The following is a 13,039-nucleotide window of genomic DNA, read 5'->3' as shown; positions in this document are numbered from 1 at the left end:
ATCCATTCATCTGCTGATGGGCATTTAGGTTGTTTCTACCTTTTGGCTGTTGTGAACAGTGCTTCTGGGAACATTAGTGTACAAGTATCTGAGTCTCTTTTGATAAATGCAAATATTTAATTTTTATCAGGTCCCAATTAACTATTTTGTCTTCTGTTGCTTGTGCATTTGTTGTATTTGACAGTCTATTATTAAAGAAAACTAGGTCCCATAGTTTTGTCCCTATGTTTTCTTTCAAGAATGATATGGTTTTAGTTTTAACAGTTAGGTCCTTGATCCATTTTGAATTAGTTTTTGTGTATGGTGTGAGGTATGGATCTGCTTCATTTTTCTCCAGATGGAAGTCACCTGTTCCTTCTTAACGTTCAGACAGTGGTGTAGAAACTTGGGAAAGGCTTGTCTGAGAGGTCGGGCCCCTGGGTGCTGGATTCACCTCTGCCACTGACTTCTCTTGGGCTTCATTTTTCTCACTTGTCAGTACAGGGGACTTAACAAAATGATCTCCAAGCTCCCTTCCAGCTCTGATATTCCGTTTCACCATTTCTATACTTGAGACATTTTAGTGACTGGCCTCTCAATCCCAAGGAAGTAAAAAATGGGTAATAATAATAAAGGCAACATACTGTGGTTGAATATACCTCTGTATTTTTTCCAGAGAGCTTCCCAGACACACAGCCCTTTTGGTCCCCAATGGCCTATTGGGTAAGCAGGGCAGATCAGGCTCTGCGAGGTCACTCTGCAGTGCCCCTTCCCAGCACACAGATTCTTAAGTCCTAGCCAAGTTTCCCAAGGAAGCTTCTGTTTGGGGGCTCTAACCCTCCTTGCAGACTAATGAACACTGCTGCATCACGAAGTCCCCAAAAGGTACATGTCAGCTGGGTTGTCATGCCCCAACCCATTCCTCCCTGAAGTTTAGTTCTCTCCATCCTGCGTGTCCTTAGCCCCACCCTGCAGTCCACCAGCGTAGCTGGGACCTACTTTCCATTTTCACAGTGAGCTTAACAATCCTTTAGTCAAAGCTTAGCTCCTCCAGCCCTGCATCCTGAGGAACCTTACTCTCCTTGATGTAACTCAAAATGGACAGTGAATGTCTGGAACTGGCTTTTGACTATGTAGAGTATAAATGTTGTTGTGGTGTGCCATCAAGTCGATTTTGACTCATAGCGACCCCATGTGACAGAGTAGAACTGCCCCATAGGGTTTTCTAGGCTGTAATCTTTATGGTAGCAGATCATCAGGTCTTTCTCCTGCAGAGCCATTGGGTGGGTTCAAACCACCAACTTTTGGGTAAGCAGCTGAGCACTTAGCTGTTGTACCACCAGGGCTTCTTAGAGTATAAATAATAGCCATTAATTGAAGATTTTAATTGAGCATTTTTATATACTGTCTGATTTAAACTGTTGGCCTAAGGTAGGAAAGGGGCTCCCAACCCACTTTCTCTAGAGGGCCCCTGTTCAAATGCAGGTTTCCAGGGACAGAGGTGTCCCCCTCTAGCTTCCACCAAAGTCTAGTGTAGACTGATTAATGTGCAAGTGGACAGCAGGGCCCTTTAGGAAGCTGTCAGGTGGGCTTTGTCTAAGGGGGGGATAAGAGGGCTGGAGCCTGAGATTCTCCAGGGCAGTGGTTCTCACCCCTTGCTTGCATGAGATCAGTGGGGAGCCCAGGCCCTGGTCCCTGAGATGTGGATTCCGTGGGCATGATGGGGCCCAGGCACTGATATTTTCTACCACTCTAATGTACAGGAGGTTTGAGACCCTTGCCTTTGATGATGACTAGGAAGGGAATCTTGGGAACTAGGGTAATGTGGGAGTATCCAGCACTGGATATGGGAGTGTAAAGACCCCTCAGGAGGCCTGGAATCCAGTTTTGTCACCCAGAAACTTCTTTTCTTGGAGCAGATATCTCAGGCATTTAATGCACCGGAATGAAGTTGGGTTTGGCTCCTGGTATCAGACTATGAGAGGTCTACAACTTGAACCTTGACATGTAGACCAGACATGCCTCTAAATTCATGTATGTTCCCGTGAGAACTCTCTGGCTTCCTTGCATAATAGCAACAAGAAGTGTGGAGCAGAAACATTCCCTGGGACCAAATATCTGAAAATGGGGAAGTGAAAACCTTCGAGGGCCTGTGGGGCCAAGGTTCAGCACAAAGGGCTGGAATCTACATTGTTGGGAGCACAGTTATATGGGTGGAACTATTATACATCTAACATCCACATTTATTTCTTCTTTTCCAAAGAGATTGTGTCGAGTGCTTGCTGCTTCACTCAGGGAAACCAGCTGGCAACCAGACGTGCCACAACTATTGCAAGGATGAGGTGATCACGTGGGTGGACACCATTGGTGAGTAGGCTGGAGGAACCCTGAACCTTGGCAGACACCTAGAGATTTTATCGTCCATGGGACCATCTTCAGGGCTGCTTGATGGAGAAGCGAGTAGTTTTATTATTGAGTTAGGAGGCACAGCTAGACTTCCTTGGCACAATTTCGGACTGCCCAAGAAATTCCAGGCTTTCCAGGGTACAAGAATGCCTTGTTCTATAAGTTTCTCCCCCATTTCTGGAGCCATTTCCTTCCTAGCCACATTTTCTTCTCCTAGGTTCTCTCAAAAGTTGGTTTATTTGTTAGGATAAGTAATGTTAGCTGCTATAACAAACTCCAAATCTCAATGCCATAACAAAATACAAGTCGATTTGTCACTCACTGAAAGTCCAGTGAAGTGTTCCTGGTTGGTAAGGCCTTCCACATGGTCGTTCAGGAACCAGGCACCTTCTGTATTGTGGCTCCATCCTACACAAGATCCCAACAGTCCTCTCCATTCAGTCAGCAAATGAGGAATGAGAGCAAAGGATCAAGGGACAGGTTTGTATGGGCCAGGCCTTGGTGTGGTGCATCTCACACTATCTATATTTCTTTGGCTAATACGCAGTCATCTGGGCACATTTAACTGCAAGGGTGGCTGAGAATTTAGTTAAGCTGTGTACCCAGGAGGAAGAGAAAATGTTTGGTGAACAACTAGCCAGTCTCCTCCGCATTTGCCCTCAGCCCAGGCCAGCTGTCACAATGCTGCAGACAGCAGTGGAGGCAGGTCTCTCAGTGGTATCCAGACTGAACCTGGGACTGAGGGCCACCCTGGCTCTTCTCCCACCTGCAGGGCACCCACCTCCACATATCTCACCCACTCCTTGTTCTCTTATCTTGCCTGGCTCTCGCATCTTGGGGCTCTTCTTTTTCCGAGCACTCCACTGTTACACCGTCCAGCCCTCTGCCTTTACCTGTGGGAAAAAGCCTACAAGTCCTTTCTGACCATGAGCCCACAGGAGGAGATGGGCTGCCCCCTGGGCCAGCCAAGAAGATTGGACAGAGGCTCAAAGAATTTTTTTTTTCACCATCTCTGGGTTTATCCATTTCTTTTCCAGTCAGCTATTGCCATCCAGTCTGAGGAGTTTCTGAGGTAAAGAGAGGCAAATCGCATATCTTAGCCCTGTATGCATGGGATTGGTTTGGAACTTATCTGGAATGCTACAGTTATGTCAAGTCAAAATGACCAAGTGCAGGAACCTTCATATATAGCTAATGGAATTGTAAAATGGTGTAGCCACTGTGGAGAACAGTCTGGAAATTCCCCAAAAAGTTGAACATAGAGTTGCCATGTGGTTGTTGTTGTGGGGCACCGTTGAGTCAATTCCGGCTCATAGTGACCCTACATGTCAGAGTAGAACTGCCCCATAGGGCTTCCTAGGCTACAACCTTCATGGGAGCAGATTACCAGGCCTTTTCTCCTGCAGAGTGGCTGTTGTATTTGAACTGCCAACCCAGCAATTCCACTCCCAGAGAACTGAAAACATGTAAACAAAAACTTGTACACAAATGTTTATAGCACCATTATTCATAATAGCCAAAGAGTAGAAGCAACCCAGATGTCTGCAACCCAGATGTCTATCAGCTGATGACCGGATGGACAAAACGTAGTGTATCCGTACAATAGAATACTATTTGGTCATAAAAAGGAACGAAGTACTGTTACGTGGAACAACGTGGATGAACTTTGAAAACACTATGCTGAGTGAAAGAAGCCAGACACAAAAGGCCACATATGGTGTGACTCTGTTTAAATGAAATCTCCAAAACAGTAAATCCACAGAGACAGAAAGTTAAGTTAGTGGTTACTGGGACTGGGATGCTGGAAATGTTCTGGATATAGTGGGAATGGGTACACAATGGGAATGGGTACACAATATTGTGAATATACTGAAAGCACTGAGCTGTACACTTTAAAATAGTTAAAATGCTGGAGGAAAAAACTGCCGTGGGAATCTGCATCCCAGGCTCCTCTTGCTGGCCTTGACCTCTCGCTTCTGCACGCACCCAGCCCTCAGTGGCGTGTCTGTCTTTGTCCTGTCGTGCCTGTTTTGTTGACATCCTTGTTCCTGCCTGTCTGCCTCCCTGGTTTTGACCGACTGCTCTGGCCACATCATGGCTTCTGAGTATGTTGAATCATTTATTCATCCAGGACATATTCACTGGGCACCCAACCAAAGCCAAACCAAACCCGTTGCTGAGGAGTCGATTCTGACTCATAACAACCCTCTAGGGCAGAGTAGAACTGCCCCATAGGTCTCCAAGGCTGTCATCTTCACAGAATCAGATCGCCACATCTTTCTCTTGCAGAGTGGCTGGCTAACTGCTGACCTTTCAGTTAGCAGCTGAGTGCCACCTACTCAGGGCTTCTTACTGAGCACCTAAAACCCATCGCCGTCAGGTCGACTCTGACCCATAGCGACCCTATAGGACAGAGTAGAATTGCCCCCATAGAGTTTCCAAGGAGTGCATGGTAGATTCGAACTGCTGACCTGTTGGTTAGCAGCTGTAGCTCTTAACCACTATACCCCCGGGGTTTCCACTGAGCACCTACTACTTGCTAAATGTTGTGCTAGACCACGGGGAGACAGTGGTGAGGACACCACAGCCCAGTCTCTCCACACGCCTCGTCTCCTGCCCGCTTCTGTCTCGCTGCTTAGAGCCTGGCTCACAGCCAGTTTTGCCTGCAGACTGGGGGACAGCTGCCCCCTCACCAGGCACCCACAGTCACAAAGGTGGACAAGATGCCTTCCTGTGGTCCACCACCCGATTCCCTCAGCCTGTAGCAATTATAGACATGCACGCCCGGCTGCGTCTAAATCCAGCCCTCTGAGATGAATCAGTTGTTTCACAGAGAAGACTTACGTTCTGATTCACCACTTGGCCTTTCCTTCCTTCTCTTAGGCTTTTTGTCATACACACACACACGCTCATACACACACTCACACACTCACACCCTCACACACTTACACACTCACACACACATTCATATCCAGGCCAGGCTTATGCCTCGGGGGCTGAGAGTAAAGAATATGTAAAAGTTACCTTTTTTCATAAACGGAAAAAGTCCAGGCCTTCCTGTTTGATAACAACACGAGTTTATCTGGTCCCGGGCTAAACCCCCCTCAAGCAACAAGTTTTCGAATGCATTTCACGTCACATTGACTTCAAGTGTTGTAAGTTGCTATTAAGGAGTCCCTGAGCGGTATAAATGGTTAAGTTCTGGGCTACTAACTGAAAGGTTGGCAGTTCGAACTCACCTAGAGGTGCCTTGGAAGAAAGGCCTGGTGATCTGCTTTGAGGAGGTCACAGCCACGGAAAACCCAGTGGAGCAGTTCTACTCTGACACACGTGGGGTCGCTATGAGTTGGAATCGACTTGACGGCAACCGGTTTGGTTGTTTTGTTTTTTGTTATTCAGGGCAGATGTGCTGGTACTGCCTGATTTCCTAACCTTTCCCCTCACTCTGACTTCAACCTTTCCCCTACCTCCTTTTCCTCCTAGGAATAAATCTTCTAGCCCTTTCCAGTGAAGCCTTGGAATGCGAATAACGCGTGGGCAGAGGCTTCTGATAACCTCCCTTCCTGTTACCAGCACTGTGGGGACAGGGACTGGGGCAGACTTGAGAGACCTCGAGGAAGGGCATTTCTCATCCAGGAGCAAGGCTGGACTGTCCGGACTTGGCCACAGCTGTGACCGGCCTGGCCCCAAACGCTGGCTCGCTTTCTCTCAGGGCTTGGACAGCACTGTGGGTACCAACCTCTTGTCCGCATCTCCTCATTCCCCAGCAGTTCTTTTTGGTTTCACATCCCAGGAGACAGCTGCTGACTCTTGGCCTCTGCAGCCAGCTCTCAGCCCTGAGTGGACACACATACTTGGCCTTTATGTGAACACTCCTCGGGCCTCAGAGTCTCCCGCTGGCTTCTTCTTTCCTTTATCACTTTAATTCCCATTGGCAGTTCCACCACCGCACCCTGCCCCAAGCATTGATGGCTTCTTTTGTTTCACATCGACCCCAGGAGACATTTCAGAGGCTTGAAGGTCCCCTAACGTGTTCCACGGGTCCCCTGCATCTAAAGGAATTCACGCCCCCAGAGCAGTCTAAAACTCCAAGCCTGGACCTGCATTCTGTGTGAGAAACCTAAGATCATGTTTGAAGGCCCGGCCTCCCTTTTGAGACTCCCTCCCCACACCCCTCACTGCCACTGCCCACCCTCCTCCAGCTGCTCAGCTCCCCATATCCCTCAGCGGCTGGGGATTGCCCAGGGACATTTGGGCTATTTCTGCTTGGTTTCCTCCAGTGAAAGATGACCAGGAAGCTGTGCTTTGTTTCTACAAAACTGCCCAAGACTGTGTCATGATGTTCACCTATACGGAGCTCCCCAGTGGGAAGACCAACCTGACGGTCCTCAAGGAGCCAGGTGGGTGACAGCCAGGCTCTTGGGGCACTGCCCACACAGGAGCGCGGGGGTCCCGTTTCTGATGCCGTTCCCTGCTCTGGGATATCACCATGCCCTCGTCGCTGACCTTTCCAAACTCCAGAGACAGGAGGGATACAATTCCACATAAAAATCAGGATCTAAGGCCTGCCGTACCCCACTCCTAGATGTCAGAGTACAGCTCAGGACCACTACTGGGGCAGGGGGGTATAGCTCTGGGGAGCAGGAGTGGGCTGAGGGGATGGGAGCTATGGGAGGAGGCACCCTGCCCTTGGGCAGGAGGGAGTGGCTCGGATTTGGGAAGAGACAGAACGTGCTCAGCAGACGCAGGAACCTGTACACCAGTGGTAGCCAGGAGTGATGTGTTCTGCAGGAGGGGAGTGTTCAGGGCCCTTCTGGACGATCTGGGCAGGGTAGGGCAGGGCTCTGCTTGAGTCAGGGAGCATCCAGGAAACTCCCAGCCTAGCTGGGCTGCTGCTGCTGCTTCCCAGAGTGGATTCCAAGGACAGATGGAGGGCTGGGTCCTACATTTCTTCCTGGATGTCCCTGGTCCCCGAGGAGGGCAAGCTTTCATCCAAACACCAAGAGTTCTGCCTTGTGCTTTGGGCCCAGGGACCAAAAAGCCTTTTGCCTTAGAGTGATTGGGAGACTGAGATTTCTTTATTCTTTGGGGGGTGAGGAGGGGGAGCCTTAAAAAAATTGTTCTCTTCAATTCACAACACTGCAAACTGTTTTTCCAAAGTGGGCCATACCACAGTGTGCCGTCCCGGGCCAGCGGCAGAAGGGAAGTGCTGTGGTACCGGCCCAGGATGCATGCCTGTAAGAATGAGGCTTTGTTTCCAAGCGCTGTCTTGCGGTTCCTTGAAAATAAGCACGTTGGCTCCAGCGGGCTGCACGCTAAGGGTTTACAAATGTTGGCTGGCCCCAGCCCAGGCCTCGGCGGAAGTGGCTTCAGGAGACCTCCTGCCTGCACAGTCTGCTCTTGATGGCATTTACATGAAAGCCAAGACACTGCCTAGCATCCTGCCCTGGAGGCTGGGCTGGGCTGGGGCTTGGACACTGCATGTTGGAGAAAAGGCAGCAGTGTACCCAGCACGTGGGGAGAGGTGCCTGCAGACTTGCTGTGTGACCTTGGAATAGTCATCAACCCCCTCTGAATCTCTCACTTTCTGTGCCTTGGGGAAGCCTTCCTGCAATGTGAAGATCTAAAGGGAGGAGAGAAAGGAGGCCCTTTGCAAGAGAAGCGACCTTTTATTTCCAGTATGCCCGAGTGCAGGGGTGCGAGGGGTGTGGGGATGCTGGTGGCTTTGCTCACTATGCCTCCTGTCCCCTCCAGAGTGTGGATCTGCACCCAACGCCATGACTATCCTGCTGGCCGTGGTTGGCAGTATCCTCCTGATTGGGATTGCGCTCCTGGCCATCTGGAAGCTGCTCGTCACCATCCACGACCGAAGAGAGTTTGCAAAGTTCCAGAGTGAGCGATCCAGGGCCCGCTATGAAATGGTAAGCCAGTGGGACGTTGGCAGTGGCTGACAGCTCAGGCCTAGAGGCGTTGTTGAGTTCTGGCAAGCAAGCAAGACCCATTACCATCTTTGGCATTAAAAACAAAGAAACGAAACCTCAAAGGCTGTGCTCAGTTGTGTACAGTGAGAATGCACAGCTCCAGGAGCTGAGGCCTCTACCAGACCCAGGTCAGAGACTCAAGGAGGCAGAGGCAGTGGGCGTGGCCTCAGGTAGCAAGAGCTTGAACAGTCTTGGAGAGACACCATGCCCATAGGAAATGACCCCAGTTTCTGGTAGTCTGTAATTTTGTGTGTGTCAATCTTACCTCCGCAAGTAAACTGCAAGCTCCAGAAAGACTGAGCACATAGTAAGCACCCACTGAGTCCCTAGAGTCAGTTTCTGTTAAAGTTGGAGGGGGCTTCAGAGATCCTCTGATCTAAGCCCTCATTTCAGAGATGAGGAGTTAATGCTCCGAGAAGGGAGTGGCCTTCCCAGGGAGGCAGAGCCCATCAGAGCAGAGCCTGTCCTTAGCGTAGACTGTGCATAGGTCCCTCTGGCTGCTGCCGGCCAAGGGAGGGCCTAGACCGAGTCTGTTTGAATGGGTGAACTAACACAGCTCCTCTTTCCTCCTGTGTTCTGCAGGCTTCAAACCCTCTGTATAGAAAGCCCATCTCCACACACACCGTGGACTTCACCTTCAACAAGTTCAACAAGTCCTACAATGGCACGGTGGACTGACGTCTCCTGCTCCTCAGAGGCGTGGAGGGGCATGAACTAAAAAGTCAAAAACTGCAATGCTCCGGACAAATGCTTGACTCCATCCCGGCTCCCTAAGGAGGAAAGTACAGAGAGGCCCTTCAAGTGAGCCTGGGTGAGGAGCCTGCGCAGGAGTGCCTGGCCTGCCACCTGGCCGCTGGGCCCGGCCATGCGAGGCTGGCCTCCTCTCCGAGCCGGGAACAAGAGGACCTTGGCGCTCGGCTTTCCCACCTTGTCCTGCTGTGTCCCAATGAACTGCTGAGGTGCTGGGCTGCCTTCCCTCCCAGGAGGGCGGGCCCTCCAGCCTGGCCAGAGGGGGCGGCTATTGGCAAGTGTCAGAGAGTGTAACACCAACACACAGTCTGGCTGTTTCACAGTGATCGTTTTTTTATGAAATAAAAAGCTCGTGCATCTATGGTGTCGTTCTGATTACTGAGAAGAATCTGCCTGATGGCTCTGCCTTGCAGTCAGGTGTTGGTGATGGGATTACTGAGATGTCTGTTGCAAATGTCAACTTGCCTCTCCTGGTCCATGTGTGTTCAGTACTTTTTGTAATGAAAGGAGAAGCGATTTTTTGGGATTGAAAGTAAAGGCTGAAACCAAAAGACTTCGTTTTCGCCTGACACTTTCTGGAATGGTGATGGCTTGCGGTCCTTTCTGAACTGCCTTGAGCAGTGCTCTGGTGGGGATTTAAATGGTGGTGGACTTCCTCAGGGCATCCAGCACAATCCAGTCCAGTACCCTAGATCAGGGCCTGCACACAGGGTCCCATGAGGTTCGCAGGGACAGCCGGGATGGTACAAGGGAGGCCTGGGCAGGTATCTTTAGACTTTCCCAGCTCTTGTTTGAAGAATGAGTTGTAGGCTAAAAACTGAAAATCACCCCCTGGCCTCCCTCCCCTCATCTGAGGTGATAAGGCTCAACGTAGACATACAGAGGAGGGAGGCTGAGCTTGGTTTCCACACAAAATCACTTCTTATACATTATTAGCGATGACACTTCGGTTCCAGTGTCTGTCCTCTGGATAAACTCCCAGGACCAAAGCACAGCACCCATTTCAGCTTTTTTTTTCCCCCAGGACTCTGAAGTCTCCTTAGGTTCCCATATCCGAGATGGAAGGAACTCCAGGAGGAGAAGTGGCTTACGCAAGTGTCAGGAGGCTAACGACAAACTGTACTGAGACCTGGGTGTTACAACTGGCCATGGTGCCTGGCCTCTCAATACCTGCTCTTTCTTCCTAAAATCTCTTTCTCTGATCAGTTCTTGCCATTGGCATCACTTCAAGGCTATTAGGCTTTCATTCCAAATGTATCACTTCTCAGACTTGAAGCAAATTTCCCTTCATTTTTGGCAAACACTGAAGACAAATGCCTATCAGTAAATAGTCTCTTACCTGGGACAAATATGAACAGATTCTGGATTTCGTCATGTGTAAATAGAATGGAAGACTTTGTGGCCTTGTGAAGCTGCCTTAAGTCGTTTTGGAATAACCAAAAAAAAAAAAAAAAACTCGTTGCCTTCAAGTCGATTCCGACTCTTGGCGACTTTCTAGGACAGAGTAGAACAGCCCCATGGGGTTTCCAAGGAGCAGCTGGTGGATTCAAACTGCCGACCTTTTGGTTAGCAGCCAAGCTCTGAACCACTTTATTTTTAGAATAAAGCCAAGTGTAAATAAGTGGTAGAATAGATGGATAAAGTAGTGTCTTTGAGACATTCTAAATTAAGAAAAATACATGATTTTGGGAGAAACTCTGGGTTTTTCTCCTGTTCTGTTGTGGGTTTCCTGGAGGCAAATCATTAACTTCTTCAGTCTCATTTTCTCACAGGTGGCTGTTAGCACAACATACTTTTTTTCCCCATGTCTTTCTATATAAGTGATGTCATAAAGTATTTGTCCTTTTGTGATTGGCTTATTTCACTCAGCATAATGTCTTCAAGCTCCATCCATTCTGTAGCATGTATCAAGACACCATTTCTCCTACTGACTGAGTAGTATTCCATTGTATGTGTGTACCACATTTTGTTTATCCATTCATTTGCTGAGGGGCATTTAGGTTGTTTCCACCTTTTGGCTACTGTGAATAGTGCTGCAATGAACTGTTGCATTGTAAACAAGTCTTTTTTTGAGTCTTTCAAGTGTACACTGAGGAGTGAATTGCTGGGTCATATGGTAGCTCTATGTTTAGTTTTTCGAGGGTCTGCCACAATTTTCCACAATGGCTGTACCATTTTTGCATTCTTACCAGCAATGGGTAAGAAATAATTTACCAACATCCTCACCAACGTTTGCTACTTTGTTTTTTTTTCTTGTCTTAGTCATCCTCGTGGGAGTGCAATGGTATTGATTTGTCTCTCTCTGATGGGCGATGACGTTTGATTATCTTTTCATGTGTTTGGCGGCCATTTGATGTCCTATTCAAGTCCTTTGCCCATTTTATGACTGGGTTATTTGTCTTTTTGTTGTTGTCGAAGTTTTATGTATATTTTGGTTATTGGATTGTTGTCGGATATACGATTTCTGAAGATATTCTCCCAGTCGGCAGCTTTTCAGTTTTTTGGTATTACCACAACATTCTTGAGCCACACTCTAAAGGGTCATTTATTCCTGGCTTCCCACTTAATATAGAAGTAAAAAAAAAAAAAAAAAACGCTGCCATTGAGTCCATTCTGACTCACAGCGACCCTACAGGACAGTAAAACTGCCCCACAGGGTTTCCAAGGCTGGTGGATTCGAACTGCTGACTTTTTGCTTAGCGGCCATAGCTGGTAACCCCTGCGCTGTTTTAATGCTAACTAGTTAGATGGGGGCGGGGGGGGGGTGGTGGTGACTGTGACGGCCGCTCACAGTGCTCTGCTGCCCCCTGCTGGAAGTTCTTAGACAAGCTGTTTTGGGACCTGACTCCTGAGATTGGGCCCCAATATGAGATTCCTTTCTTTTCTAAAGATTATCCAGTGGTGCAATGGTTAAACATTCGGCTACAAACCCAAGGGTTGGCGGTTTGAACCCAGCCAGCTGCTCCGCGGGAGAAAGATCTGTTTCCATAAAGCTTACAGCCCAGAAAACCCTATGGGGCCGTTCTACTCTGTCACACGGGGTCGCTATGAGAGGAAATCAGCTCGATGGCAAACACCACCCAACACCCAGCCCCCAGATTATCATTTTATGATTTTAAAATATTTCTACTGAAATGGACCTTTGGAAACTTTTTCTTCCCTTAGCAGCTATTGGCCATGGCCCCTACTCCCACCATAACATAACGGAGAAGAGCCCTGTGGAGCCGAGGGCAGGTGATGCCCTTCCCATCTGGTCCTCTGCTGTGAAAGCCGACTGCAGTCTTGTTTGTCAGAGACACAGGAGGGCTGTTTATCTATGGTGATTTTAATATCGACTTCCAATAGCACTTACTAGGTTTTATTGATTGATTTTTAACAACTTACTTTTTCCTAATTGAATAATGGGTGGGAAAAAATGGAAAAATAAAGAGAATCATAAAACCTTTTATAATCACACCACTCAGATGTAACTAATGCTGACCCATCTATATGTTATTGTTTTGTGTGCCACTGAGTCAATTTTCGACTCCTAAAGACCCCATGTGACAGAGTAGAGCTGCCCCATAGGGTTTTGTAGGCTGTAATCTTTCCAGGACCAGATCTTCAGGGTTTTCTTTCTCAGAGCCGATGGCCGAGTTCGAACTGCCAATCTTTCATTTAACTGCTTAACTCTTGTGCCACCAGGGTTCCTATTTATTTCTATCAATCAATCTCTCTCTATAAATATATGTAGAATTGGGATTATACACTGTCACTCTTTAAAGGTACAGGAATTCATTCAGCTTGGTTGACTAGTACTTCCTTGAGCTACAAACAGCCACCTCTTCTGGGGAAGGAATGTACTTTTTTTGTTTAATTAGGATCAGCGCTTTAGGTTGATCACGAGATTTGGGATGAATTTCAGGTAATAGCAAACAGATGAG

General features: G+C 48.3%; 1 protein-coding gene across 3 annotated transcripts in view; it reads left to right on the top strand.

Annotated features, from left to right (window-relative positions):
• The window catches only part of ITGB5 (integrin subunit beta 5), a 135,409-nt gene extending 125,932 nt beyond the window's left edge, over positions 1 to 9,477 (top strand). For 2 of the 3 annotated variants that reach the window (XM_010592899.3, XM_064292249.1), the window contains exons 12-15: positions 2,243 to 2,346; positions 6,666 to 6,785; positions 8,140 to 8,306; positions 8,949 to 9,477. In XM_010592899.3, the coding sequence (XP_010591201.3) occupies positions 2,243 to 2,346; positions 6,666 to 6,785; positions 8,140 to 8,306; positions 8,949 to 9,044 (487 nt within the window). In that variant the 3' untranslated portion in view covers positions 9,045 to 9,477. Of the gene's footprint in view, positions 1 to 2,242; positions 2,347 to 6,383; positions 6,497 to 6,665; positions 6,786 to 8,139; positions 8,307 to 8,948 lie in introns of those variants that run through there. The other variant, XR_002786523.2, reaches the window with a different exon arrangement.
• Positions 9,478 to 13,039: the final 3,562 nt, after the last annotated feature.

Source organism: Loxodonta africana, chromosome 1 (genome assembly GCF_030014295.1).
Source record: "Loxodonta africana isolate mLoxAfr1 chromosome 1, mLoxAfr1.hap2, whole genome shotgun sequence".
NCBI lineage: Eukaryota > Metazoa > Chordata > Mammalia > Proboscidea > Elephantidae > Loxodonta > Loxodonta africana.
The sequence above is the reverse complement of the archived record's forward strand: the minus strand, read 5'-3'. Positions and strand labels throughout refer to the sequence as shown.